The 26,628-nt window shown below is 34.7% G+C and overlaps 2 protein-coding genes across 3 annotated transcripts in view; both read right to left on the bottom strand.

Annotated features, from left to right (window-relative positions):
• LOC110451739 (toll-like receptor 2 type-2) overlaps positions 1-15,050 on the bottom strand; it is a 29,748-nt gene extending 14,698 nt beyond the window's left edge. Inside the window, exons 1-3 of one of the 2 annotated variants that reach the window (XM_021499905.1) lie at positions 14,968-15,050; positions 13,634-13,796; positions 3,216-3,297 (exon numbers count right to left, since the gene is read on the bottom strand). The gene's annotated coding sequence lies outside the window, so the exon portion shown is untranslated. Of the gene's footprint in view, positions 1-3,215; positions 3,298-4,750; positions 13,296-13,347; positions 13,797-14,967 lie in introns of those variants that run through there. The other variant, XR_002463101.1, reaches the window with a different exon arrangement.
• Positions 15,051-15,058: 8 nt separating this feature from the next.
• LOC110451762 (cell wall protein DAN4-like) lies at positions 15,059-25,666 on the bottom strand (the record flags this gene model as incomplete). Its single annotated transcript, XM_021499932.1, has 5 exons — positions 24,820-25,666; positions 23,817-23,930; positions 20,920-21,402; positions 16,840-16,962; positions 15,059-15,993 (listed from the first exon to the last, which is right to left on the bottom strand). Coding segments are annotated over exons 1-5 (2,205 nt in total), but the record flags the coding sequence as incomplete, so codon positions are not given.
• Positions 25,667-26,628: the final 962 nt, after the last annotated feature.

Raw genomic sequence — 26,628 nt, 5'->3', positions numbered from 1 at the left:
ACCCCTTCAAAAAATTGTAAATATGTAATAATATTACATAACATCTATAATTAGATATAACAGTTTTAGACATTACTATATATGTCCTAACCCAATACCGAGCCGGAGCAATGTAACCAAAGAGTTACAGCCAGCTCGAGTTTACGGGTGGCGACACCAAATTGTCCCATAGTTACCTAATGTCGCACTGGAGCAATGTAGCCAAAGAGTTACAGCCAGTCCGCAAAAGGTAACATTTTAAATTTAATTATAACACGTAAGATGCTATTCTTCATCCGGTTTGGTATAGCAAGGTATACATAGGAGTAGTCTTGGTAACAACAAAGTTTGTACTACTACGAATATTATACTCGCACTCAACTCAGTATTGCAGCAAAGTCTGCAGATCTGAACAACAGAAGCAATCACTATTTGTAGAAAACAGGACTTTGTCTCCACAGCTACAAATCCCAGTTGCCAACTGAGTTGAAGAATAGTATCAACAATAAAAAGTCTATATGCTGAGTTCGCCCCAAATGCCAATATGATGTGTTTTTTATGTACTTGATGTATTTCTGTATACAATTATACTTGTGCATGATTATTGATGTTTTCTGATATGTATGTACAGTAGGATATTAATTAAATGTGTGTACAAATCTATCTTGCTGTTAGTTGTTAATTTAAAACACATATTGAAGCTAATTTTTAAATAAATCAAAATGGTGGACAAAACTTATATCATACCAAGTTTATATATTTTTGACGATAGCTTGGTTTTTAAAATGTTAAAAATCCACTATTTTTCACCTTAAACTATCTGTGTATCAAAATACCAATACAAATTTGATAAAAAAATAAAATAAAAAAAAACTGTTTCAGGAACGTAACAAAATAAGAATTTATGAAAAAGGTGGTACAAAAACATTTCATTGACGCTTGTTTTGAAATAATTATGGTCAGTTCACTGAACATGTGGGCCCTTCGGGCCTTTTTAATCTAAAAGATGAAAATTATGTGTATATTTTGTATTGCTATTTATAGTACTACAAACATACAAAGTTTGAAAGAAATCCGGGTGTGGGTGGTTCAATTGGAAATTTAACATTAGCTGGAACCCAACCTTTGATCACATAAAATGACACCTTATCTGGAGAGTATTTATTGTTATCTCATACTGTACAGTGTTAGCCAGTGAATATACCCATGTTATATGACATATCAGCCTACGCACAATAGTCAAAATGGCGGCTTTTTACATTTCAAGGTTGCATGAAATTTGTCGTGTTACACGAATAAATGCAATAAATCCTGATTATGTGGTATAAAGGATCTAACACTCGTTTTCTTTTCCTATGAAATTTATGTAACTCATCACGAATTTTTCATTTTAGGTCATCAGAGGCTCGCTGAGTTGTTTCATAAATCTCGTGTGAAATGGAAACTCATATAAGATCTTATATATCCAAGTCAGACTTAGTTTACTGTTTAAATTCGATACCGAGACATTTTGTAACGATTTGTTTTGTTTTTACTGGCTAAAAGCATCCTGTTTAAAGCCGGTATGCCTTTCAACAGCTTGTAAGAAGGACATTAATCTCTACATGACCTAGCTATATACATTGTAACTAACCTCTAAATAAGTTGTCATTAGGTAGCATTTAGTAAGCTCACAAAAGACAGAGACATGTCATAAAGTTTATTATCATTTTTTTTATCGAAATTCCTCTATTTTTTTAAATTCGTAGATTTAGGGTTTTGATGCACCTCTCTTGTCTGTGTACAGACAGAAGTTTAGTCCTATTTAGATTTTCAACGTTTAAGTTCCTAGTATCACTAATGATTCCCAGAAGGACGAAATAGCTGTATGATGCAGTGTAATTCATTTTTGGGCATAATGTGTTATTAAATTTTAAAGGTGCAATCACTTGATGAGTGTGTGTGTGTGTTTGTGTGTGTGTGTGTGTGTGTGTGTGTGTGTGTGTGTGTTTTATTTTCATCTTTGTAAAGTGATTACCCCTAATGCATGATTTAAGAATAAGTTTAATCTGCTATGTATCAATTCAACACAAAATTTCAAGTTCAATATATTCAATTTTTATATCTCAACATACCAGTATCTTTCAAATTACTGATCATGGGGTGGAAATTTAACGGTGACCATACCATCTTTTAAGGCGCTTGTTTAACAATAAAAATAAATTGCAGGTATTAACATAAAACTTATACTCAAATCGTTGCATCGCAAAAACTGTTCTGATTTACCTGTATATGGAAATGTCCACAGCAAGCAGAATAAGAACACGATTACACTATTTTCCATCTTGACTTGTGAGCGGCTAAACAGGAAGTACGCTCAATAAGAAAAAGTAAACGTCACAAACATTGTGTTTATTTGTTTCAATTTTTTTTATTTGCCTTTAAATCTAGTAAGTGTGTAAATACACATGACAGGTTTATAGAGTTATCAAAACACTTACGATAAGTCAAGTGGTTGAATCTTGTGCGGCTGGCCACCACAACGCTCCATAATAATTGTCATATTTAGTTCGATATATGTGTTTATTTTAGCCATAATTAGTTTAGTCCAATTTGGAATGGTCATAGAACAAAAAATTAATCATAATTGTCGTATTCGATACTTTCTTTTTGTGTTCTTGAGCAATTTGACGAATATTTTCTTAAATCTCGTTAAGGGAAAAATAAAATAGTTTAGCCATATTTGTTTACGTACATTTAAACAGTGTGCGGTCGAATAGCGCTAATACATCAACGACTAGTAAAACCAATAAATAAGGGGCAATTTGTCGCTAGCAACATGTAATAAACAGCTCGGTTATAGTGGATAAGTAGGTGCGATAGGGTACGAGCTGTATTTTTTTTTGTATTTCAGCAATAAAATTCGCCCATTCAAACATGTTACCGATAGACGTTTCTAGCTGCATTCCACGCAGTGCGGGCTAATTAGTTTCATCAATATATCGACACATGTACTTCAATATATGCCCCAGAACTGAACAGACATTTCCCAAAATCTCACATATTCGTTTGGAAGGTTGTGAAGGTTTATACCAAAGATCCAACATTACATAGGAATACAAAATGTATCAAGGGACCTAGGAGATGTGAAATAATAAATTGTGAGAAAGTGTTGTTATCATTAAGAGTTGATATAACTTGCCGACTTCTTCATCCGGTTGGAAGGCAGTGGACGAGTACTTTGCAAATTCTATTACCTCGGATACTGACGATGAGAACACAGGGAGGAGACAGGAAGCAAGATCTTTCCGTGACTATTATTTAGAAGCTTCAACGTAGCTGTGGATATCAGAACAAAATACAAATTAGATTCCGGGCAAGAAGATCTTCAAAAATAAATAAATATACAACATTTGATATAGCGCCCTATCTAGCTTGAATAAGCCACTCTAAAGCGCTTTACAGTACATGGATATACAACTCATACAATCATTACAATTAGTATATTAATTAATCAATACAATTTTGAGGAATTCACAGGAGCTGTCTTATCAGGCGCTAGCTACTAGTCCTATACCACCTGGCAGATATCTCCATATGTGTGCATGCCTGCGTGTGCTGGAGATGTATTGTGTTCTGTTTGTTGTGGGACCATGCTTTCAACGGTATCATTTATAGTGCCACCCCACTTGAATGTTACAGCACAGATACCGCAACATCCACCCCAGACAATTGTATACTTCATCTGGGTTGTTGCAGTTGCATGGACACGAGAAAAACACTTTCTCTGAATATTCTATGCGTACTACGACTACGAACCCGGCCGCCTGCGTGGAAGGTCGAAGTATTAACCACTAGACCAATCCGCGAATAAGCGAATTACAGTAATTTTCTCATTACCGCGAATAAGCGAGTTTCAGTTATGTCAATGTCTTTGATCTTAAGAAATCTCGAACACTACCAATATATTAGACAAAACCAAAATTCCCATTGGTTGAATCATAATCACGTGGAGATCAGTGGGCTGTAATATTGATTCGGTGTAACAATATTTTAAATGTAACGTCACAATGTTTCTTGACTTTACTCTCTCTCTGTCCTAATGAGTCTTTCATCACCCACCCACCCACTCACCCCCTTCCTCGGAAGACTCTGAGGGAATTCATATGAAACTGAGTCTGTAGCTGAATAATGAGTGTCCTCGCAAGAAGACTGCAGTCGGAGATGCTACCCCTTCTTGCCCTTGGCCAGTCTGTTTCTGGTTGTCATCTGTCTTTCCAGAGTCAATATAATAAACACGGGTATCTTAAGAATTCTATCTTTCCTGTTTGGTCTACTCAGATGTTAAGCTCTTTCTTGCAAATACCTAATATTCACATTGAGCATGACTATCGTTTTTATGTATGTAGCTAATCCTTTCCTTTTGTAAACAACCGGTTTTAAATAAACAAATACAAAATTCCACTTTAAGGTTAATTTAAACCTATCTTGTACATAACACCTATTCTTGTAAGTTTCTTTAACTAATAAATCATATAATGTTTTTCTGATAAAACAGAACTGACCAAATAATAAAGAACTAAACAAGTGTTATAACGTACGTATTGTGGTGTGTCTTTCGAATTTCTTCATTAAATTCACTTTACGTGTTTGTTAATTTGAAACTCTTTTGAAAGGTTGAAGCTGTAAAAGTACATGTACACTAACATTATAAGACGAACAGAAGCCAGAACATGGTCTGAAGTCATCAGCGTTTTACAAATCAAGTACAATAACAAAATACACAAATGGGTTATCGTTGGTTATATTTTAATGGACAAGTTCATATATCATTGAAGCAGTAACAATAAGCATACATGTATTTCAAAAGAAACATATTGAAAAAAAAACTGTCAACAGGGAAACTTTTGCATTGTGGTTTTATATATATAGTACATATATTTACTTCTTTGTTTACTTTTATGTTTGCGTTTACCAAATATGAACAGATCGACATCATATGGTATATCTTGCTGCAGCATTACCATCGAGGAATGTACAAAAATTGAAAATAGTTGAAAAAGAAAACGAAAAATCCACACGCAGAAGTTTTCTATATTACAGTAACCCATATAACGACATTGTAAAGTATCTGAAGTCAAGGTCAATATGATTATTATACAGCAGGCACTTACGAGACTTCAGAACAAATTGAAAGACATCAAGTACTCCAACAAAAAAACAGAAGTGTAAAAACAGGTTCCCTGGAAACATCAGCATTTCAGGCACCATACTTAGGAGACATTAAAACACTGGTGCTCAGGACAGATGGACTTTTCCTGCACCGTATGTATCCTTTTAACCCGAGAAAGTACAGAAGGGACCAAAAATATAAAGACACCGTGAACAGGTTTAAAATCTTAACGCTTAAGGATCCTCGTACCAGTACTGTCGAAAAAATGTAACTTTCCTTTGGAATATTTTTCCGGCATGACTGTAGCTTTAATGAATTTTGTATGAAATGAAAATCATAACTTACAAGACGATTAAGAAACACCTAGGAAACATAAGAAGCTCTAATCAACTGCGCTACCTGCTCAAAAAAGCGTTCTGGCTCACTGTACTACAGTTATATCCAAAACGAAATTAAGGGGAAATCACTGTTTATTCGAAAAACCACAGTGCAGTGGAACAGGGGTCCTTAAGATCAGGCAAAGATAGTAACCTGCAAATTTCTCTTATATATATTGTGAACACTGTTCATCAAAAGGGCATATCCATGTCCATTTAAAAATAGCCCTCGAGTAACGAGTCACAAAAGACATTTAACTGAAGAGTGTGCAGTACCTCGCCTTTCAAAGATTCCACACGTTCATAACCAATTGATCTACCAAACACTTATTAAGGATCCCTGTCCCATAACTGGCAAATCACTCGAGAATTTCACTGTAGTTCTTCAAACAAAGAGTGACCTCTCCCTTAATTTTGTTTGGATACAGCTAGTACGATAGCTATAGGGCCATTCAGGTATATAGAGCGATCGTATTATAACTGGCGGTTCAGTGTTCGGATCCCGGACCCAGCGCATGTATTTTAATCCTCAGAATACTGTTATGGATTTTATATTGTTTACACGTCTTTGTTTTGTGTCATTAAAGTTCTGCAAGCTATGCGTTTCTTTTTAGAAATAATATATTAAAGATGTTGTCATGCATTAATAGGTTTCTAATTGATAGGTACAATCTTGGTAATATTACATTAATCTATAATACAATCGCCTAGTTTGACACTTACGATTTTCGCAAGAGTTCATCAGTTGTCAAATTTAATAATTCAGACTTACTTGAGCATTAACACAACACGGTTTTTTGTTACAGGTACCTTTCCATCCTGTTATCAACTTGTTAAGTTTTGAACTGTTTCCATTGTTTAGGTTTCCATATCGACTTTCATATTATTATTTTTCTAAATAAGTGCCTCCTTACTTCATAATTACACTGAGTATTTTGGTAAAGAGATGTAAGTCAAAGTAAAGTTAGGTAAAATTAGGAAAAAAAACGTAATACAGCGTAAAAACTGTAATACAACGTCAGTAGATATACAGGCAAAATCGTAAGTCAAAGATACAAAAAAAAATGAAGATGATACCACAAGACAAAAAAGAAGACAATATAAATACATGTACAAACACCCGAGTCGAAAACAGTATATCCAGAAGAAGGGTAATCGTGTGCTGGTCATATAAAATCTAACCACCGTCTAGAAAAACAAGCTGTTTTCACCCTTCAAAGTGCTCTTCAGAAACAAACCAGAAGAGCCATGTGAAGGGTGAAAGCAGCTTATTTTGCTACTTCGTCGTTAGATATTTTTTTTATATACCTACTATACATAAACATTTAATCTTTCTTATAATATATCATACAAGTTAAGTACATCATCAGAACTATCATTTTTGAAACATAATAAAATTAACAACCAATTTTCCAAAAAGTGGTGAAACAAAAGACTAGAAAAATATCTAAACTATTCTAAAAAGTTACGACATCAACATTCCATTAAGGCAGACATGGCCAAAACATTTTACTTGAATTATCAAATTAAACAATGAGTTTAGTTTTAATCCCATCAATTACTTCAGTAAAATATCTGACTAAAAGGTACATTCATACGAAAAAAATCAATTCTTGCTATTTTATTATGCGGTATCTTGCTATCCTAAATAACGTTAACAAAATAATAAGTCTATTTGTAGAAAATAATGTCATATTTTAGCAGAAATTCATTACTTTTTTAAATTAGTAAAAACTTCGAAACTGTTTAGACGGTTTTTCTATATATTAATATTTCACCTTGAATTAAACGAGCGATAAACTTAACAAATCTATCAAATGACAACTGTGTGACCATAGTATTTGTAGTATTTATTATTACATGATTACAATTAAAATTATCAGTGTAGATAAAAACTATGGAAAAAAAAGGTAATAATAAATAATTATTTTAGAAGAATAATTTAAGTTGGCTAGATATAGGCATCCGTCTATAAAATGTATTGTAGAGGCATCAGCTAAAGACTAGGGATCTTGGGTTCCATACCCTGTGGAAACACACTACTCTTTTTCCTGTTACAAACAGTGTCTGTGGCCCTCCCTGTAGTGAAAGAAAGTTAGCACCTGGGTTGTTGTTGTGTTTGAGGGTAAACATATTTTAAAGGGGAAGTGGTGCGGCATATTTTAATTGTACATAGGATTACAGTCATCTTCTAGCTTCACGCTAGAGGAAATTTCCCTTTCGCAAAGTAGTAGAGCATCCGACTAGGAAGTCTGGGATCGTGGGTTCGTGGGATCGTGGGTTCGTGGGATCGTGGGTTCGATCCCCGGTGAAAGCATACTACTCTCTTTCCTGTTAGCGTTACACAGATATACTGATTCATAAAACATATTGTAACAATATCATTATAAGATTATTATAAAATGATCATAAAAGCTTACATACTTTACAGGCCTTTTCTTATGCTAATTGTCACACCCTTGCATTTGTGTAGATTATAACTTTGCAAAGAAAAACAAATTAACAGCAGTTACAACAATAAACAATTCATCAAAGTACTGTACCTATTGTAAATACACTTCAACACTTGAAAAAGATCCTGACCTATGATCTATTCTTACATATGCATGGATATATACAGGCCTTTATTATGGCCGAGTACGGGCCAGTTCCCCTCTCCAATTTTGGCATTATTTCCCCCTATTTCAGCTTTATTTTGCTCTATTTCAGTTTAAAATTTCCCACTTGTAACTTGTAATTAAACATGAATATCTGTCTCGGTTTTATTTTGTAGTAATTATTTCCCGTTTGTTAGTTCCACATCTGAGTCATTTATTTCATTTTCCCAGTGTTGTTGTTAATTGTCACTGCTGATATTTTACATCTATAATGAACAGCGAGAAACAAAATTAAAGATGTAACCATGCCCCTCTTGCACTCTCCCTCTGGCTCTGGCCTGCAGCCCTCGCTAAAGGGTCATGCATCTACAATGCATATTTTCCCCTATTTCAAAAAGGGTACTAATATTTACCCTGATATGTGAAGGTCATTTGCTTACAAATAACATAGACCATGGTTAACATTTATATATCTTTATATATCCCATTTTGATGTTCTCGCACTAATTCATTGTAAAAGTGAAAATATTTGTGCATAGAAATTTCTTGTTTTTAATCTTTAACTCATTCACCCCTCAAATTTCATAATAAACTATTCCAACATTTGAATTGGAAGAGTTCAAATGTGTCTTCATGGGTGAATGAGTTAAACAGATTGCAGCATGGAAGTGTTTTGGTTCAGCTATCTTTGTATTCTATTATATATAGTATATACCAGGATATCTATAATCTTGAAATATATATTTGCGTGTGGATATTTTCGCTCGGATTTAATCAATCCAAAAAACACGAACATTTCCACACTGCAAAAATGTCTAACTTTACAGTACTAGATCACTATTTTCTTCTCTTTTCTGAAATGATATGAATAGGATTCTGGAGACACTGTTGGGTGCACTGTTATTTTTTTCTTTTTATGAAATCTTAGATTTTGTGATTAAGCCCGGACATCTCCAACAGTTAAAATACACTTGAAGACTGAAAAATACAATTTTTTGGCATATCACTTATAACATCAGGTCAAGAAGTATTCTTATGTTGTGCTTCTTAACTTTCAAAACCAATAAATGTACAAATTCCAATAACGGTAAAAAAAAAAAAAAAAAAAAAAAATCTAGGGGAGATTTACAAAGTTTTTTGTCAAAAAAAAAATGACAAAATAAGTAGCTTACACGATTGCACATTTTAAGATATGTTTTAAGACAAATCCATATAAAAAAAAACTGTAAATAAGTTATCAAAATCGAAAAATATTTATCTGCTTATTTTGATTGGAAGAAATCATAATACTAAAAACAGTACCTGAAATATACATTCTGTGAAAGTTTTAATTTCCTTGGTTTGTTTTCAAAGCATCAGTGAAGAGCCAAATTTTGTTCCGCAAAACGTAAGGTACATTTGACAAGTCATTGTGTAACTACTGATATATTAAAATATATTAATTGCAACATAAAAACAATTGATACAAAATAATCATTCATAACTAACTAACATTATTATATAATCACATTAAATTTAACAGAAACATTTTATTAGAATACATGACTTTTTCGATGATTCCATCATCAGAAAACCCAACTACAGAAGACAATTAGAACAACAGACCATAAAGTCTGATAGCACATCATTTTATTACTTCCCAGAATGGCACTTCTCATTTATGTACATTCCTACGTTATAGCAAATAATAGTTCAACAGACACTTACAACCGTGACAGCATTGACAAAATCTCCAATAATATTTTACCTTAATAAATCTACAAATTACCATAAATAATTATCCTTTAACAACTCCTTATAATTTTTATTATTTACATAAACAATAAAACCTCAGAATAAAATACTAAACATAGAGTTCTGCACTTTATTTGTCACCTCCCTAACCACCAAAATAATTCGGGTCCACTTTAACTTTGTTCTTCACAATTCTTAACATATATCAAATTTCATGTTTCGCCAAATCCCTTTACAATGCCAAAACATTGCTTGACATTACGTCGTGGCAGAATAAAGAGGTTTTATTGTGTCTATCTCTCTTGTACATGATGTTAAATGAATTGATACCTTAAACCCAATGAAAATCAAATGATTCCTAATTTCTTGATTAAAACATTTTATGTGATGACGAAGTTTGAAAACATGCTTATAATGAATGTATCTTTTCTCTGTGATAAGGAAATGTATCATGCATGCTAAAATTCTTTATAAGTATTAATAATAAAAAAATTGACATCTAAGGTCCTTTTGAGTTCATTATAAACATGTTTCTTTGCACCAAGAATCAACTGCTCAGTCTGACATGAATTTTCAATGTGGAATGAATTATCAATCAGGCATGAATATTCAATGCAGCACGATAATTCAACCTGATATGAATATTTAATCTGAATTGGATGTTCATATCGGAAATATTCAACATGAAATCTCCAATGAGTATTTGAGGACATCTCACAAATAATACATAGTTATTGGAGATATTTTGATAAGTTGACTTAAGCTAATTAGAGGGAGCTATTACATCCAGACATTAATCCTTGGTTATCTTAAAAGCAATCAACACCTAATTGATTCCTATTTGTTATGGCACAGTAGAAATGTTTGTTAGATGTCATGTTTTTAGGACTAACTTCCTGTTTATTTAGGACTAATTCCCTGATGAATTTAGGACTAATTACCTGTTGTATTTAAGACTAAATCCCTGAAGTATTTAGGACTGATACTCTGAATATATGTCATGGTGTGAATGTATTTACAATCTTGTTGCATTTCATGCTGAAGTCAATTCTATTTCATTGATAGGAAAAACCTACTATCAACTATCTAGTTACAAAGTTTGTGGAATTTACAAAACTATAATCTGCTTATTTTTTGCATGCAGATCGACTACAATGTACAATTCTATATTACAAGTTCTTAATTACATGCGCTACACCAATCTCATTTCTATCCAACAAATGTCTCATGGAAAATAATTTGGGGAAAAAACACATACAATGTATTAAGCGAACTTATCTTTAAAAATATTTTAAGACATGTCTATGGTTATAAATATGCTGTGCATGGAACATATATGTAAATATGTAGAAATTTAAACAGGCACATAGCAATAACAGTACATTCTAAGAAAAGGCACAATCTATGTTAAAAATAACATTCATTTACAGATTTTAAATCTGGGATGGTATGTACCATATTGAAAAATATTTTCACTCCCTTCCCTCCCCCCAAATCACATTTGTTACATCTCATCCAGAATGTTTATACTACCCACATAGTTTATATACTCTTCAGACACCTTTCAGACATCTTACTGACACTAAATACTGATACGTTCTTAAGTTGTAATTACACATTTGTATTATTGATGAGAAGTAATGCTTATCAAACTGGAGGGAAAAATCATCAGTCATGTTTACTATTGCATAAGACCCGAGAATTTCATACAAAATCTGTATAATCTTTAACTTCTAGTAAAATCAGACACTATTTTATATTTCTGTAACCTGTCTTGTCAGCAAACCTGCATAGCATGACACGTAATTCATAGCAAGGAGTTGGTTGTAACATATCTTGATTGTGGAATGGCTTGTTTCCTGAACAGAGCTTCTATCAACAGAGATTGCTAACGTGACAGCTTAGGGATTAACTGTAGAGGGTTTGTTTGAAACAGGGGCAGCTGGTTGTCACCGGGCCAACTGAAACAGAATTCCTGTTTAATTTTTTCCACATGTAGAATGTAGTACATGTAAAAGAATTATGAATGTTTTTTTTTTTTCAATATTTGTCAATCATTATCATTTTTTTCGTGAAGATTGCTGATACAGTATGAATTCAATGTGGGAAATCGGCATACAATATGCATGTACAGTTAAAATATTTCAAGCAATGAAATGCCAAAACCTTCATTTATAAAATTTAAGATGTCCAAGAAAAGGCATAATACTTCTTACCTAAATATATGTACTATAGCAAGATTTGACAACATAAAACAAACACATCTGATAAGAAAGCATTTTGAATATTAAAGTTATAGGTTCATTTTGACAAATTGAAACTAAGGTACTAACAGGAAAATACAAATTATATTACCTTGGGATGGACTTTTTACCTTTGCATGAAATGACTATTAATTGGCATAGTCGTTCATGCATTTTTTGAACTCTGTATAAAGTATACAAATGTTCTACTGCCATTAAAGGTGGGTAGTGCAAGCAATTTTTAAATTACAATATATTGTAATACTTCAGGAAACATTGCAATGTATCAGAATATATTGTACTCATAGAAGTTTAGTACATTAATAATGATTTTAAACGCTGGTAGAAAATACGAAAAGTGAGCATCAGATCAGGAATAAAAATTGAAAAATTATTTTATACAGTTTTGGAAGGTTTTACACGAAGCATGCTGCTTTTTTTTATAAGATTGACTCAATATCTGATGTTATTTCTGTAAAACTATTCCATTATTTTGTTTAAACCCCCAAAACAATTAATTCAAAACATATGCTGTAATATATTACCATTTCAAAATCATATTGCAATATATATTGGTACTGCAATAATATTGGCCACCCCTTATATGTATCGTACCAAATCCAATAGAAAATGCTAAGTTTGCCAGAACTGCAATCAAAGCATATGATGCTGTACATGTCCTAAGTTACACCAACTTGGTGGCAATGACAAAACAAGGATTTCTTAGAGGAGGGGAATCAACTTGCAGAACTAAGCTTGCATTCCAACATATCAAGTTTGGACCCTTGTTTATGTTTCTTTTTGTTTATTGATAAAATGATATCATTGAACATCCATTTGAAAATTGTCATACAAATCTATTCATATATATTTTTTTATATGGCACAAAAGCATTTTAAAAGATATACAACAAGTGTTTGAATACAACCATTTTTAGATTTTGTACAACAAAACATTCTTCTCAATGTTGACTGAAAGTATCTGTAAAATGTTGGCTAGTTCAGCAAATGTTGTTATGAAACTGTAACAACATTTGCTATCGTAACGTCATCAATCTCTATTGGATGTCTTCAATTTCTTTCTTGTCGACACTTAATTTGCTTTTCAAATACTATTCGAAATAAAAAAAGTGTAAATTTAACATTTGTCTAATTTTATAAGATGTTACAATTTTTGTTGTTGTTGTGTATCTGTTTCTTTAAACCTGTGAAACCTTTAAATGTAGAGTTGATCGGCTACCTTTAAATGTAGAGTTGATCGGCTACCTTTAAATGTAGAGTTGATCGGCTACCTTTAAATGTAGAGTTGATCGGCTACCTTTAAATGTAGAGTTGATCGGCTACCTTTAAATGTAGAGTTGATCGGCTACCTTTAAATGTAGAGTTGATCGGCTACCTTTAAATGTAGAGTTGATCGGCTACCTTTAAATGTAGAGTTGATCGGCTACCTTTAAATGTAGAGTTGATCGGCTACCTTTAAATGTAGAGTTGATCGGCTACCTTTAAATGTAGAGTTGATCGGCTACATTTAAATGTAGAGTTGATCGGCTACCTTTAAATGTAGAGTTGATCGGCTACATTGTACACATGGAGAGCTGGCTTCAAAATCCAGTTTCCAAGAATGCGCATGACAGGTCTTGCTAGGTCGCTCATGGAGGCCCGCCTTGTTCTCTGTTTGCCATTTGTTAAACTGTTAACCAAAGGCCCAGATGCTCCTGTAATAAATATATACAGATGACACTTATTGATCCATCTGTAGTTTCAAATCATTGAAATGTTACGTAACAAGCATGCTGAAGCACAACCATGAAAATAAGATATGAATATGTTATGAAAATGTAAATATGAATATCAAATCAATTAGATTTAGTTTTCCTGTGTTGTTCAATACAACTGTTGTATTTGACAGCTACTTGGGAGTCAGACTAGGAGTTTCAAACGAAAGATAAATTGAGCAAAGCAGTTTCAGTCGTGTTTCACTCACTCCATGGAAATGTGGAATGAGGAAGATCTCCCTAACTGGAGGTTTCAAAGGTTGACACCAATGATATATATCTACTAATTAAATACCAGGTATATGCTAATTTTCAATAAAATGCCAGCTTAAATCTCCTTCACTAGCAAACTCTTGCAGGTAGATTTTTTGCCTCTCAGAAAATATACAATACAATTCACCAAAATGTTTTCTGAAAGAAATCATTAAAAATGCTATGTAAATATCATTGACAGTTTGTATTTCAATTTGAGTAACTGTTCTTGGTTACATTTGTTCATTGTTATATTCAATGAAAAGTGTTTAAGGTTTTGTCAGTTTCTGATTTATCTAGTGAGACTTTCGATAACTTGCAAAACTTTTCTAGTGGCTAAGTTTTGAATGTGGGGGTAGTTTGAATAAAAATATCTGTATCTGACCTTTTCAGCTGAATTTCTTACCTTAACTTTATCTTACATACGTAATAATAAACATCATCAAATAAATTTGTGGCCAAATAATTTAACGCAGCTTTTTTTTAGCGCAATTGTCTAGTTTACGTAAAAATTAAATAAATCTTTAGCTGTGCATTTACAACGTGATGAATTATTAAGAATGCCCAAGATTTTGTTTTGGTATATACGGTATATACCGAAAAAAAGAGAGCACTTTTTGCATAAATCTGCAAACGGATTTATACACCGTACATACCAAAACAAAATCTTGGTCATTCCTTAATCGTCAAACAAGCTGTGGTGTAAAACTTTCATATTACAAATACTGCAATAACTATTTTTCATAGTGGATCAATCTATAGCTAGTCATGCTTGTAAATTTTGTCTTGATTTAGTAAAAGTGACAATAGTGGAATTTTACACATTTGTGTTAAATATGAATCATCAGATTTCACCTACCATGTAACTTGCTATCTCCATTCTTCTGCCGGTCTGTACCACCTTCAGGCATGCTACCACTTTGTATCGGTGAGTCCTCAGCAGACAGAACACCACTTTTACGACAGACCTCTTCACTTTTGCCGAATTCTGACAATTTCTGTGGAATGGTTTCCTCTTTGTCCGACACCAACTGTTCATATCTGTTTGACGTGAAATCGTCCTTGTCTTCAATAGGATGAATAGAACTTGATAATAATAATTCAATGTTGTGTTCAGAAACCATGGCTACAGATTCTTCAGCTGCTTGCTCCAACAAACTTTCTCTTGCTGATTCATCAGAGTTATCTCCCCTGGCAGATGTCTGATCGGAGTGGTCTCCCTTCGGTGAAGTCGGATCTCTTTGAGATTTTGCATTGAGAACTGCTGTAGGACCACCCCCTGAAGGAAGGCTTCCGTGATCGAAATCCAAATCCGATTGGTTCTGCATACTTCCTATGGAGTCCAATATCCTGTCAGATGTGGTTGTATTACCAGTTTCTGACATACCTTCATTCCTACTGGAACTGATACTAGTTCTAGCCTCAGAATCAGACATGTGGCCAGGCAACAGTGATGTGGGTGTTCCTGTATGATCTTGGCTTACATCCGTTTTTGTAATTTGCGTATTGGGTGGAGCAGACATCTGATTGGAAAAAGTTGTTCCACAATGAGATTTTTCCTGGAGTACTGCTGAAATTTCTTCCTGTGGTGAAGATAAAGTTTCTTCAAACTGGTATGTCATAGCAGAAAAAGGGTCCAACGAGGGACTGGGCGTGGTATCAGTTGATCCAATTCCAGAGTCCGAAAATGGAGTGCTCCTGGTACTTTGATCTGCTCCTGTTGTAACGGTGTTGGCTAGCTGTTTCTGTTCCGTTTCCTCAGGAGAACCTGGCGGATTCTGGCTAAGGTTACCAGAAATGTCACCAGGGGGAATAACCTTTGAACTTCTGGACTGACCCACACTTGGCATGTCGTTTGAGAGGTTCTGACTCTCTAAACGGGTAACTGCAAAGACAGGAAACACTGATAAACAACAGATTGTGTACACTGTGCTATTGTCATAGTACTATTTTGCTGACTTTTAATGAAATAACAAAATAAATGTAAAGTATTGTGATTTTTGTGGTCATAGTGGCATTATACTGGCTTTGTAGTAACTACTGTGGTCAATGTATTTTTTGTGGTCAGTGGCATTGAAACAGTTTTTGTGGTCAGTGATATTAAGGTTATTTTTTGTGGACAGTTTAATTTTGTGGTCAGTTTTATCATAGTAATTTTCATGGTCACTATGTCTTTATTTAGTATTTTGTGGTCAGGGTTTTATCAATTGAATTACATGGTAGAAGGAATTTAACATGACGGTGAATTATCTTATCACCTAACACTACGGACATATATGAAATCACAAATTCAACACTGCATGAAATTGTCATTTTTACACAACGATTTTTTGTATAGTAACCATCAAATACCCCTAAATATGAGATATGACTACAAGTAACCAAACAAACTTTTTTTTCAAGGGCAACATCCCTTTAAAATTAAAATTAAATTATAACACTTTTCTTGGGAATTACAGCTATCAGGGACAATGTATGTTGCATCAAAGTCATTTCATACCTCTCCTATGTGTTTCAAAGCGTTCAGTCATCATCAAATTTAACTTCAAGTGATATACAAAAAAAAGGTGTAAAACAAAGGGGATCATAAGTCTTCCAAAACTTTAGGCATTTGGATCATCTGAACCAAATCATCTTTCTGTGTAATTTAATACATTTTAGTACCTTCCTGTCAGAGATTTATCTAACTGTAAATATCTTGTATATTTTCGAAATTATTTGGTATACATACCTTCCTCTTTCATTTGCGGGCCAACATTTTCCCTTACAGCAGCACTAGCCCCCACTGGCATAGTGATGGTTGGTCCCGGAGGGCTACTTATAAACTGCTGAGCTGGTAGGGAGGAGTATGAAGCTAAGAAGTAAATAAAAGGAAAAAATAAATGTCATTCTAATCCAAAATTGTTTCAATAGGCCATCCATTACGATGATTGACGACCATGAGTTGATATAATCAATAAACAAGGGGAAACCTAGACCCCACACATCATGTTTTCCCTGTCACTGAATCACCTCAAAATTTGGTCAAATAAAGTGTATAGGCCAACCAAATTGGATTATGATTTTTTTCTCAGTTTTGTAATGATTATTGAAGTTGACAGAGAGCATTACTAATTCATGTTTAATACTGAGGAATACTTTTCTTCAAAATAAAATATTATAAATATGTTTGAGTATGAAGAATAACTTTTAAAACATAAAGGCAAAAGGAGTTGAGAAAGATATTGGCTGGTTGCAAAGGCCCTATAACCACAAGTAATAGTTTGTGAACCGCATTGAGACGACCTACGAACAAGGTTGTGATAAAGTGGTATATAAGAACCTCAAATTATTTATTTTTATTATTACTGATTGGTGGAAGGACTGGGTTCCCATTTTTTTTTTTTATTAAACATTTAATGTTTGTCATATGATTGACTCCTTCTCCTAGTAAGAAAAATCTGCATTAAAGGGACATTTGGTTTTTAATCAGTAATGAAGAAATTCTGTAAAAACTGTACAACCATACGTTTTAGTGGCGGCTATTGATGAATTTCTAGCATAATACTTTTAATTCGTGCTTGCTGTGTATTGTGTAAATTCAAAGCATCAAGAATGTGTTACGTATGAAATCAGACTCACACTCTGCATGTTTACTTCTCACTTAAAGGCCCGGGTATTGCGCTTTTTCGATTGTAGCTATTTTTATCACCGGCTTTACCAAAAGATGAAACTGGCCACACTGGACGTTGGCTTCAGATCATGTTATTATCAACCACTTAAAAGTTTTGTTAAAAAGATAGAAATGTTCAGTATTGTCTCCACTTAGTTACAAGTTGTCATTTAACAAAATCACTGTGAGAAAGATTTGAAATTGAATAGTCTCTGAACTGTTTACTTAAATTGCATGAAAGAAATGCATACAATACTGAATAATTCCGACAATATCATTTTTTTAAACATCTGATCTGAAAGACAAAAATGTACGACAGAGAAAGAATCTCTCCAACTTCAAATTTATTTTTGTTTCATTTAAAGTGCAAATTATGTGTACACTGTAGCACTAAACCCGACATTGATGCAATAATTATCTCATCCAAATGCTGTCTAGATATTATCAAGGTCTATTTGATTGAATAAAAAGATCTTAAATTTTGAGGTCTAACAAATAGGTTGCCTCTACAATATGAATTAAATAAATCCTGATTCACTCGTTTTTTCTCTCATTTTTTTTAATGTAAATTGCATTTTTTCAAAATTCATGAAAAAGCTAAATATTTTTCAAAGATTGGTTGTTTTTCACTGACAATTTGAAATGTAATATTTATAATAAAATTTGTCCTCTTCATTTTTAAATATCTTTCAAATCATTTTTGCTTTGGTTTTTGGAAACAGTCATTTTAAATCCTAGGGAGAAAATATTTTTCAATTGTACATAAATCCCCTAAAAGCAATGCAATCATAAGTTCAGAAATGCTGTAAGACCTAATGACCACCTTGTACTGGTTTGGTTTTATGTTGTTTAACATCCTATCAACAGCTAAGGTCATTTAAGGACGTTCCTCCATGTGTGTTGTATAAGCGTGTATATGAGTTTGTGTGCTTGAGGCAGGGTATGTTGGTGTGATTGCATCCTTGCATTGTGATAGCGTGGATCTGATGCTGACTTTATAGTGCTATCTCACTGAAATACCATACCGAAGGCACCCAGCACAGTATTCTGCCCAGTCACATTGTACTGACTACTGACTACGGGTGAACCAGTGGTTGCCGTTACCCTATATGCTGAACGTTAAGCAGGGAATAACAACAACCATTTTTAAAGACTTTGGTATGTCCTAAGGTATGTACCGGTACTGATCAAGGAGGTAATATCAAAGGGCTATTGGTTATGTTAATCCAGTGATTCTGTCCAATAACAAGAGTGACCTGGGGCTCATTATAAAATGATACCTAACACAGGGATCAAAACCACAGCCACAGGTCACAGGATTTTAAATATAAACAAAAGACCCATCTGTAGAAAAAGAAACATGAATAAGTTAAAAGTCACCATGGAGGATGAATATTTGATAAAAGATTGATTAAACAAGAGGCCCAGAGGGCCTGTATCGCTCACCTGAATTTGTTAAAAATAATTGGTATGAAGTAAAGATATAGCACTCCATGGTAGGTGCTGTAATTACATATGAAATCTCAAAAAGAACCATCCAGTACTTGAGATATAGCGAGAACAAACTTCAAACAGAGCCCCACCTCTATGCCCCTAGGAGGGTCATACCCACGGTTTATACAAAATTGAGTCCCCTTGGCCCAAGGATGCTCCAGACTGATCATGAAAAAGGATAAAATCCCAATGGTCGAAGAGGGATTTTAAAGGTTTTACCTCTATTTCCCCTATTGGGCCCCGCCGCTCTGTCTCCAGGGGGTCAGACACACTGTTTATACAAAATTGGTTCCCCTTTACCCAAGGATGCTTCATACCGAATGTGGACAAAATCCTGTCATTCCTAAAGAAGTAAAAGGATTTTGAAGAATTTGCTACGTTTCCCCTATTGGGCCCATCCTTTCTGCCCCCAGGGGGGCCACACTCGCTGTTTATCCAAAATGTGTTCCCCTTCACCCAAGGATGCTTCAGACTAAATATGGAACAAATCCTTTCATTCCTAAAGAAGAAGAAGGATTTTAAAGAATTTGCTATATTTCCCCTGTTGGGCCCCGCCCCCCAGCCTCCAGGGGGGCCACACCCACCATTTATACAAAATTGGTTCCCCTTCACCCAATGATGATCTACACCAAATATGGACCAAATCCTTTCATTCCTACAGAAGAAGAAGGATTTTAAGAAATAATTTGCTATGTTTCCCCTATTTGGCCCCGCCCCTCAGGCCCCTGGAGGGCTAGACCCACTGTTTATACAAAATTGGTTCCCCTTCACCCAAGGATGCTTCAGACCAAATATGGAACAAATCCTTTCATTCCTACAGCAGAAGAAGGATTTTAAAGAATTTGCTATATTTCACCTCTTGGGCCCCGCCCCTGAGCCCCCAGGGGGGCCAGACCCACCATTTATACAAAATTGGTTCCCCTTCACCCAAGGATGCTTCAGACCAATTATGGAACAAATCCTTTCATTCCCACAGAAGAAGAAGGAATTTAAAGAATTTGCTATATTTCCCCTATGGGGCCCCGCCCCTGAGCCCCCAGGGGGGCCAGACCCACCATTTATACAAAATGTGTTCCCCTTCACCCAAGGATGCTTATGATAAAATATGGAACAAATCCTTTAATTCCTACAGCAGAAAAAGGATTTTAAAGAATTTACTATATTTCCCCTATTGGGCCCTGCCCCTGAGCCCCAAGGGGGGACAGACCCACCATTTATACAAAATGTGTTCCCCTTCACCCAAGGATGCTTATGACAAAATATGGAACAAAACCTTTCATTCCTACAGAAGAAGAAGGATTTTAAAGAATTTGCTATATTTCCCCTATTGGGACCAGGTGAGCTAAAAACTGGTATCCCCAATATTGAACAAGTGTGTTTGATTATCTACTACCATAAACATATGCAACATATTATAAAGATGAATTATTTTTTCTTTTCTTTTCTTGCAGTCCCTAACTCTTCCACACTAAAAAAAAATGCCAATTCCATGGAATCCATTTTACGCCGAGTGCATGTCTTGTGGCCATAACATAATGTGCTATGATAAGAATGGATTATTTTGGTATTAATTTTGCAGGTTTTTATTTGAAGAAATAAATGTTTCTGCAAAAAAACTGCAAAATTAGAACAACGCAAAAAAAGTTTGCATGTGCAGTTACTTACTTGTATTTTGTTCTGTTTGCACTTGTATAACATGTGTAGTTGATTTTATCTCCCTCCGGAGCAAGTCTTGTTCTTGAGACTGGTTTGGTTCCTTGCTGCTTGCATTTCCTGTCTGGGGTGAGCTGGACGCGGCTGTGACCCCGGCTGAGTTTCCTGTCTGGGGTGAGCTGGTCGAGGCTGTGACCCCGGCTGAGTTTCCTGTCTGGGGTGAGCTGGTCGAGGCTGTGACCCTGGCCGAGTTTCCTGTCTGGGGTGAGCTGGTCGAGGCTGTGACCCCGGCTGAGTTTCCTGTCTGGGGTGAGCTGGTCGAGGATGTGACCCCGGCTGAGTTTCCTGTCTGGGGTGAGTTGGTTGAGGGTGTGACCCTGGTTGAGGCTCCACCTACAGCAACCTGCTGAGTATTAATGTAACCAGACCTTTGTCCATCTTGTCTCTGAGATATTTCCCTCTGTGTTCTACTACCGCGTGCAGCAGCTGATGATGCTTTTAATAAATCCAATTTAAACTGAATATATTCGAGTAGGTTTTTAATTCTCAAAATCCTTAAAAAATAATAACATAATCAATGAAATGTAAGTTATCCTAATAAAAATGCCTACTGTCTCAGTTGCAAATATAAAGTACAACTTTTGTACACCTAAAATGTCATTATCTAAAAATAATCAGGGGTTGAAACTGACTAAAACCATCTACCTACATACTTAATCAGATTATGATGCTGAGCTAAATAACATATGCCTTACCCTTAAAATAATTAATGAATATTTTCAAGAGGAAATATTACCACAAAATATGTCATTTTAAAAGTAAAACAGCAAAACATAAAATTTGTTTAAAAATACCATATTTAAGCTTTGTGATTAGACAAAGCAATACAGCTGTAGTTACACCATGGTTCAGATATTTTGGCCAGTAAACAAATTTTACTAGCATATTCGCCAGTGTTACATACAAACTCTGATTGGTCTAATTCAATAAAGGTAAAGTCATTTATAATGAACTCCAGGGGACCCAAGAAATAAATTCACGATATAGCCAAAATTTGCTGTAAAGTTCAGATCTGTCATTTGTATGTATTACCTCTGACATCATATATATATACATATACTTATTAATGATATTTATTGAATGTATACCTTCAATGTAATTAAGTGTGTATATGTCTTGTATGTTAACGTTATTTGGTGCTTATCTGTATTTAAAATGATATTTTGTAATGCAAATATGTTTGCATTATTCTGTTAACATCTAATCTTCAAATTGGAGGAAATAGAGCGAATAATAATACATTCAAGTATTACACACTTTGTAAAAATGCAAAAAGTTACTGAAAGAGTTTCCAATTTCAAGGTTGAACTAATACATCTGCTCAATTTAAAAAAAAAAAGTTTTCTGGACTCTCTTTTCTGATTCTGAGTTAAAACTTGAAGAAATAACTTATGCTAACATATGACATGTTTATTTGGGCATTTGCAACTTTTGAATGATAAACAATTGAGCTACATTTGTTTTTCCTCAGAAAAAATAACACTGATTGTATTTGTAATTGAAAGCTTGACCTTCATTCTTAATTCAAAATAATCTGATAATGTGTTTGAATCTGTTCAGTTAACATTTTTTTTTTATTTTTTATTTCTAAACTTTAATATCAAAGTTATCTTAATTTAGAAAATATAATGTTTCCATACACACTGATATTACAGGGAAATATTTTAAACCATGAAACTATAAAATCATGGTAAGTCCTTAGACTCCTAGTCCTGGGACTGAATGCTGGGGGAAAATATACCGTTGTTCTATCATGTTTATATATAAAATCTTATATCATAAACAACTAGTGTTGTCCGTTTGTTTGTTTGTTTGTTTGATTTTGTTTAACGTCCTATTAACAGCTAAGGTCATTTAAGGACGGCCTCCCCTGTGTGCAAGATGCATGCGTGTAGTGTATGTGTGTGTTTTTTGGGAGGCTGCGATATGTTCGTGTTTGTCTCCTTGTGAAAGCGGAACTGATGCCGGATTTACGGTGCTACCTCACTGAAACATACTGCCGAAGACACCCAGCAGGACGCCCCTCCCGGTCACATTATACTGACAACGGGTGAACCAGTCGTCCCACTCCTAATTTGCTGAGCGTTAAGCAGGAGTATAAACTACCATTTTTAAAGACTTTGGTATGTCTCGGCCAGGGGACAGAACCCAAAGCCTTCCTCACAGGGGCGAACGCTCAACAAATGGCCAAAAGTGAGGCATTGTCAAGGGAGACATTAGGAAAAAGAAAGTTATTTAGAAAGGAGAGAAGAGATAAGGTCCCAAATTTAGTCGCCTCTTACGATCATGCAATTGGGGGCAGCAGGTACAATTCTGACGCCCTACCTGCAGGGCCAAGTGTTGTCCGATTAATGAGTTTAATCAATGTCTAGATTTTACCCCCAGCTCCCGCAATGTCTAAACAATCAAGACATTCTATAGTTGATTATAGCTATAGTTTGACTATGAGTGAGTTGAATGACGTGAAAACTTTTAACAGTTCTTTGATATGGAGAAGAAATTATTTCCCCATATTTATCCACCAAAAAGTCCAATAATAATAAGCCCACCAATATATATTGCAGTAAGAAGAAATGCCAACAGAAGGTTTTTCATTGTCCTGTGGTAAGCTAATCCCCCTTCTTCAGTCAGGAGATTATGTTTTTGCCCCTTGGGCTTATTACAGGCTAAATAGGGTAAATAACTTTTTTGCAAATAGTTTGGCATTTAATAAAAAATGCATTTATCAATTTTTGTGAATGCATGCTACTCATTTCCTTTTCAGTGATCGATTATCTATCATTTAAAGCTGATGATCGATAATGCATTTTAGAGTGCATGACACCCAAAACTACCAGCAGCCGGCATACCATTAGAAGGCCTTGGTCCATCGGTTTCAGGCGGTGGTCTGTTAAACTGGCTCAGGGATGGTGTGTCCTCTGCCTGGGCAATATGAGTTATTCTGGTACCAGGAGTTCCAGTTTCTGTAAATTGAATTTTAAATCAAGTATATTTAACGCTTTCACCAATGTAGACTATAATGGACTCATCCATATCAATGCATGGTAGCTATAGAGTATACTTAATTAAGTTACATAGCTAGGGGTGAAAGAGTTGAAAAATACAATATACCAAAATCAAAGATTTGGTTTGGTTTGTTTTTGTTTTACACCCTATTTACAGCTATGGTCATTTAAGGACGTGCCAAGTTTTGTTGGTGGAGGAAAGCCGAAGTTTCCGGAGAAACCCACCGACCTGCGACCAGTACCTGGGGACTGCCCCACATAGGTCTCGAACCCGGGACCCAGTGGTGGAGGGCTAGTGGTAGCAGAATGTCAGATGCCTTAACCACCTGGCCACTGTGGCCCCTCCCTAACCAAAATCAAAGAATGACTGATCAACCAGACGTCGACTAAATTGATTAATCGGAACAACACTATATTTTAGGGTGATATTTTTTGTCCAGTTTCGTTGTGTATGACAAATTTTAAGTTTGAAAAACACTGACATCCATCGATGTCGGTTCTCTACAACAACATGAGTATAGACCCGGCCAGCAAATGCACTTATCTGCTAATCCGGGGCCTGATCAGTGTTTCTTCGCTGACAGGCGAGTGAATTTTTACGAAAAATAAATAGACTTGTATTTGAATCTAGGATCTGCAAAATAAAAATGGACCATCTAAATGGTAGAACTGATAACCAGCTGAAGTTAACTACAGTGTACAATGTAAATTGTAGGTTAATCATCCATGACAAAAGTAGCTCAGCTGGTTACAATTCAAGTCAATTAAAATTAAGTTCCTTGTACTTTCTACACTGTCTTGTCACAATGTTGGATATAAATCATTAGCATGCATGTAAAATTCATACCTTGAATTGGATGGTGGGTTACTTGTCCAGGAATAAGCGTTACATCCTGCATCATCTGTCGTACTTTGTCCCATTCCTTTTTGTCTGTTCTCCAGTCAGTTATTGTAAATGATACATATCTATTCAAACTCAAGTTTTGTAACAGCTCTGTATCACGTACACCGACCAACACAGGAATCAATCTGCTGATACTTATAGGGTCACTCCCAGTGGAGTCTAGTAAAGATTTGAAAGCAGACAGCTGGCAATATTTGGCCCAACAATTTGATAAAAAACCGTGTGTCAAAATGACAATGGTGTACATGGACGAATCAATGACATGAAACAGCTCTGTGAATATATTCTGTCCGGGAAGAGCGTCCCTTTCGACGTAATACGAGTGGTCATAACCCCATCCCTTAGCTTGTCCAATGAAGTACTCTGTGACCTTCAGAGACAACTCTGTATCTGGTGTCGTTGACAGTTTTGATTTCGCATTGTTATATATTACATTAAAATGATATTTCTTTCCTTTGGGTAAAGAAACATTTGTGTTCCGTCTAGAACTCATAGCTCCAACGTAACGAACAGGAACGAATCAAAATGTAAATGTCAATACAAGTGTTTCCATCAGACGAACAGTTAAAACGAAAGTGCTAGATTGCAGGGATTGTTTTTTAAATAGCTCTAGTTTCCGCTTCAGGTTATTAAACACATATACACAAGCCAAACCAAAAAAGTTTCTTATTCAGCCTTTCACAACTTACAAGAATACCACACAAAACTAAATACCTATCCCAGCTGAAAGTCACGAACCACAACTTGTTTAGATGGAACAGAGGTCGGAAACCGACTTTCCCCCGGGAACATCAACGTCAAACAGACGCTTGCTAAACTATATCAATCTGAGACATGTAAACGCTTGCTTGGCAAGTGCTTGTAATTAATGTTGATGATAAATATAAAGTCTTATCATATACTGTCCCTGATTCCATTTACATTTGATTTACTTAGATTTACCAAAATATGCAATCTAATATGTTTTACGGCACGGCCGTTAGTGAGGGCGGAGCCAGGTTGTACTGTAAATGTATCGGAATATCGGTACTGTACTAATTACTAAAGCAGACCTACATGTGTATATGACAGTTAAGTTTCCTGTCTTGATTTCTTTTTGGCTGACAATATGTTTGATATCTTTAAGTTTTCCGCCTAGGCGTATGATGACATGACATTAATGTGAGAATGCGAAAGGTTCATTAGACTCTATATAAGTATTTAAATTTGCACCTCTTGAATCCATTGCAAAAATCAAGTGCAGCATATTCTACAAAGACATTGAAATAAAACATTTTAGGATGGATATTGTTAATCATGTATAATAGCATAGTTATCTGATATCCACGAAAAGATATACATATATATATATCTTTACGAATAAGCCCTTTGGAATACTTCAAACTTAATTTCAATGATTTATAAATATTGTATCCAGAGATAATTTATGCAAAGTATTTTACAATTTTTGTGCTTTTTATGTGTAAAATTTAATTTGTTCAATGCTATAAAAACTGGATTTATATGAAGTTTCTATTAAAATAAGAAGCATATGCGAAATCACAATTTTTGTCATTTTTCAATACCCATCATTGCAGCCAAGAGAGTCAATAGATCTATATATCATATTTATATTGTGGATGAATACATTTGTTTCAGCAACTTACTGACTATATGCTTTATATGTCTCTGCTTTATGTATAGTTTTAGCAATAGAGAAAATGTATTGTTTCCTCAATTAGAAATTGAATCAGTTCAGCACATAAAACTGTA

This window comes from Mizuhopecten yessoensis, unplaced genomic scaffold (assembly GCF_002113885.1).
Source record: "Mizuhopecten yessoensis strain PY_sf001 unplaced genomic scaffold, ASM211388v2 scaffold6169, whole genome shotgun sequence".
NCBI classification, from domain to species: Eukaryota; Metazoa; Mollusca; class Bivalvia; order Pectinida; family Pectinidae; genus Mizuhopecten; species Mizuhopecten yessoensis.
Note: the sequence above shows the minus strand (reverse complement) of the source record. Positions and strands in the feature narration are given on the sequence as shown.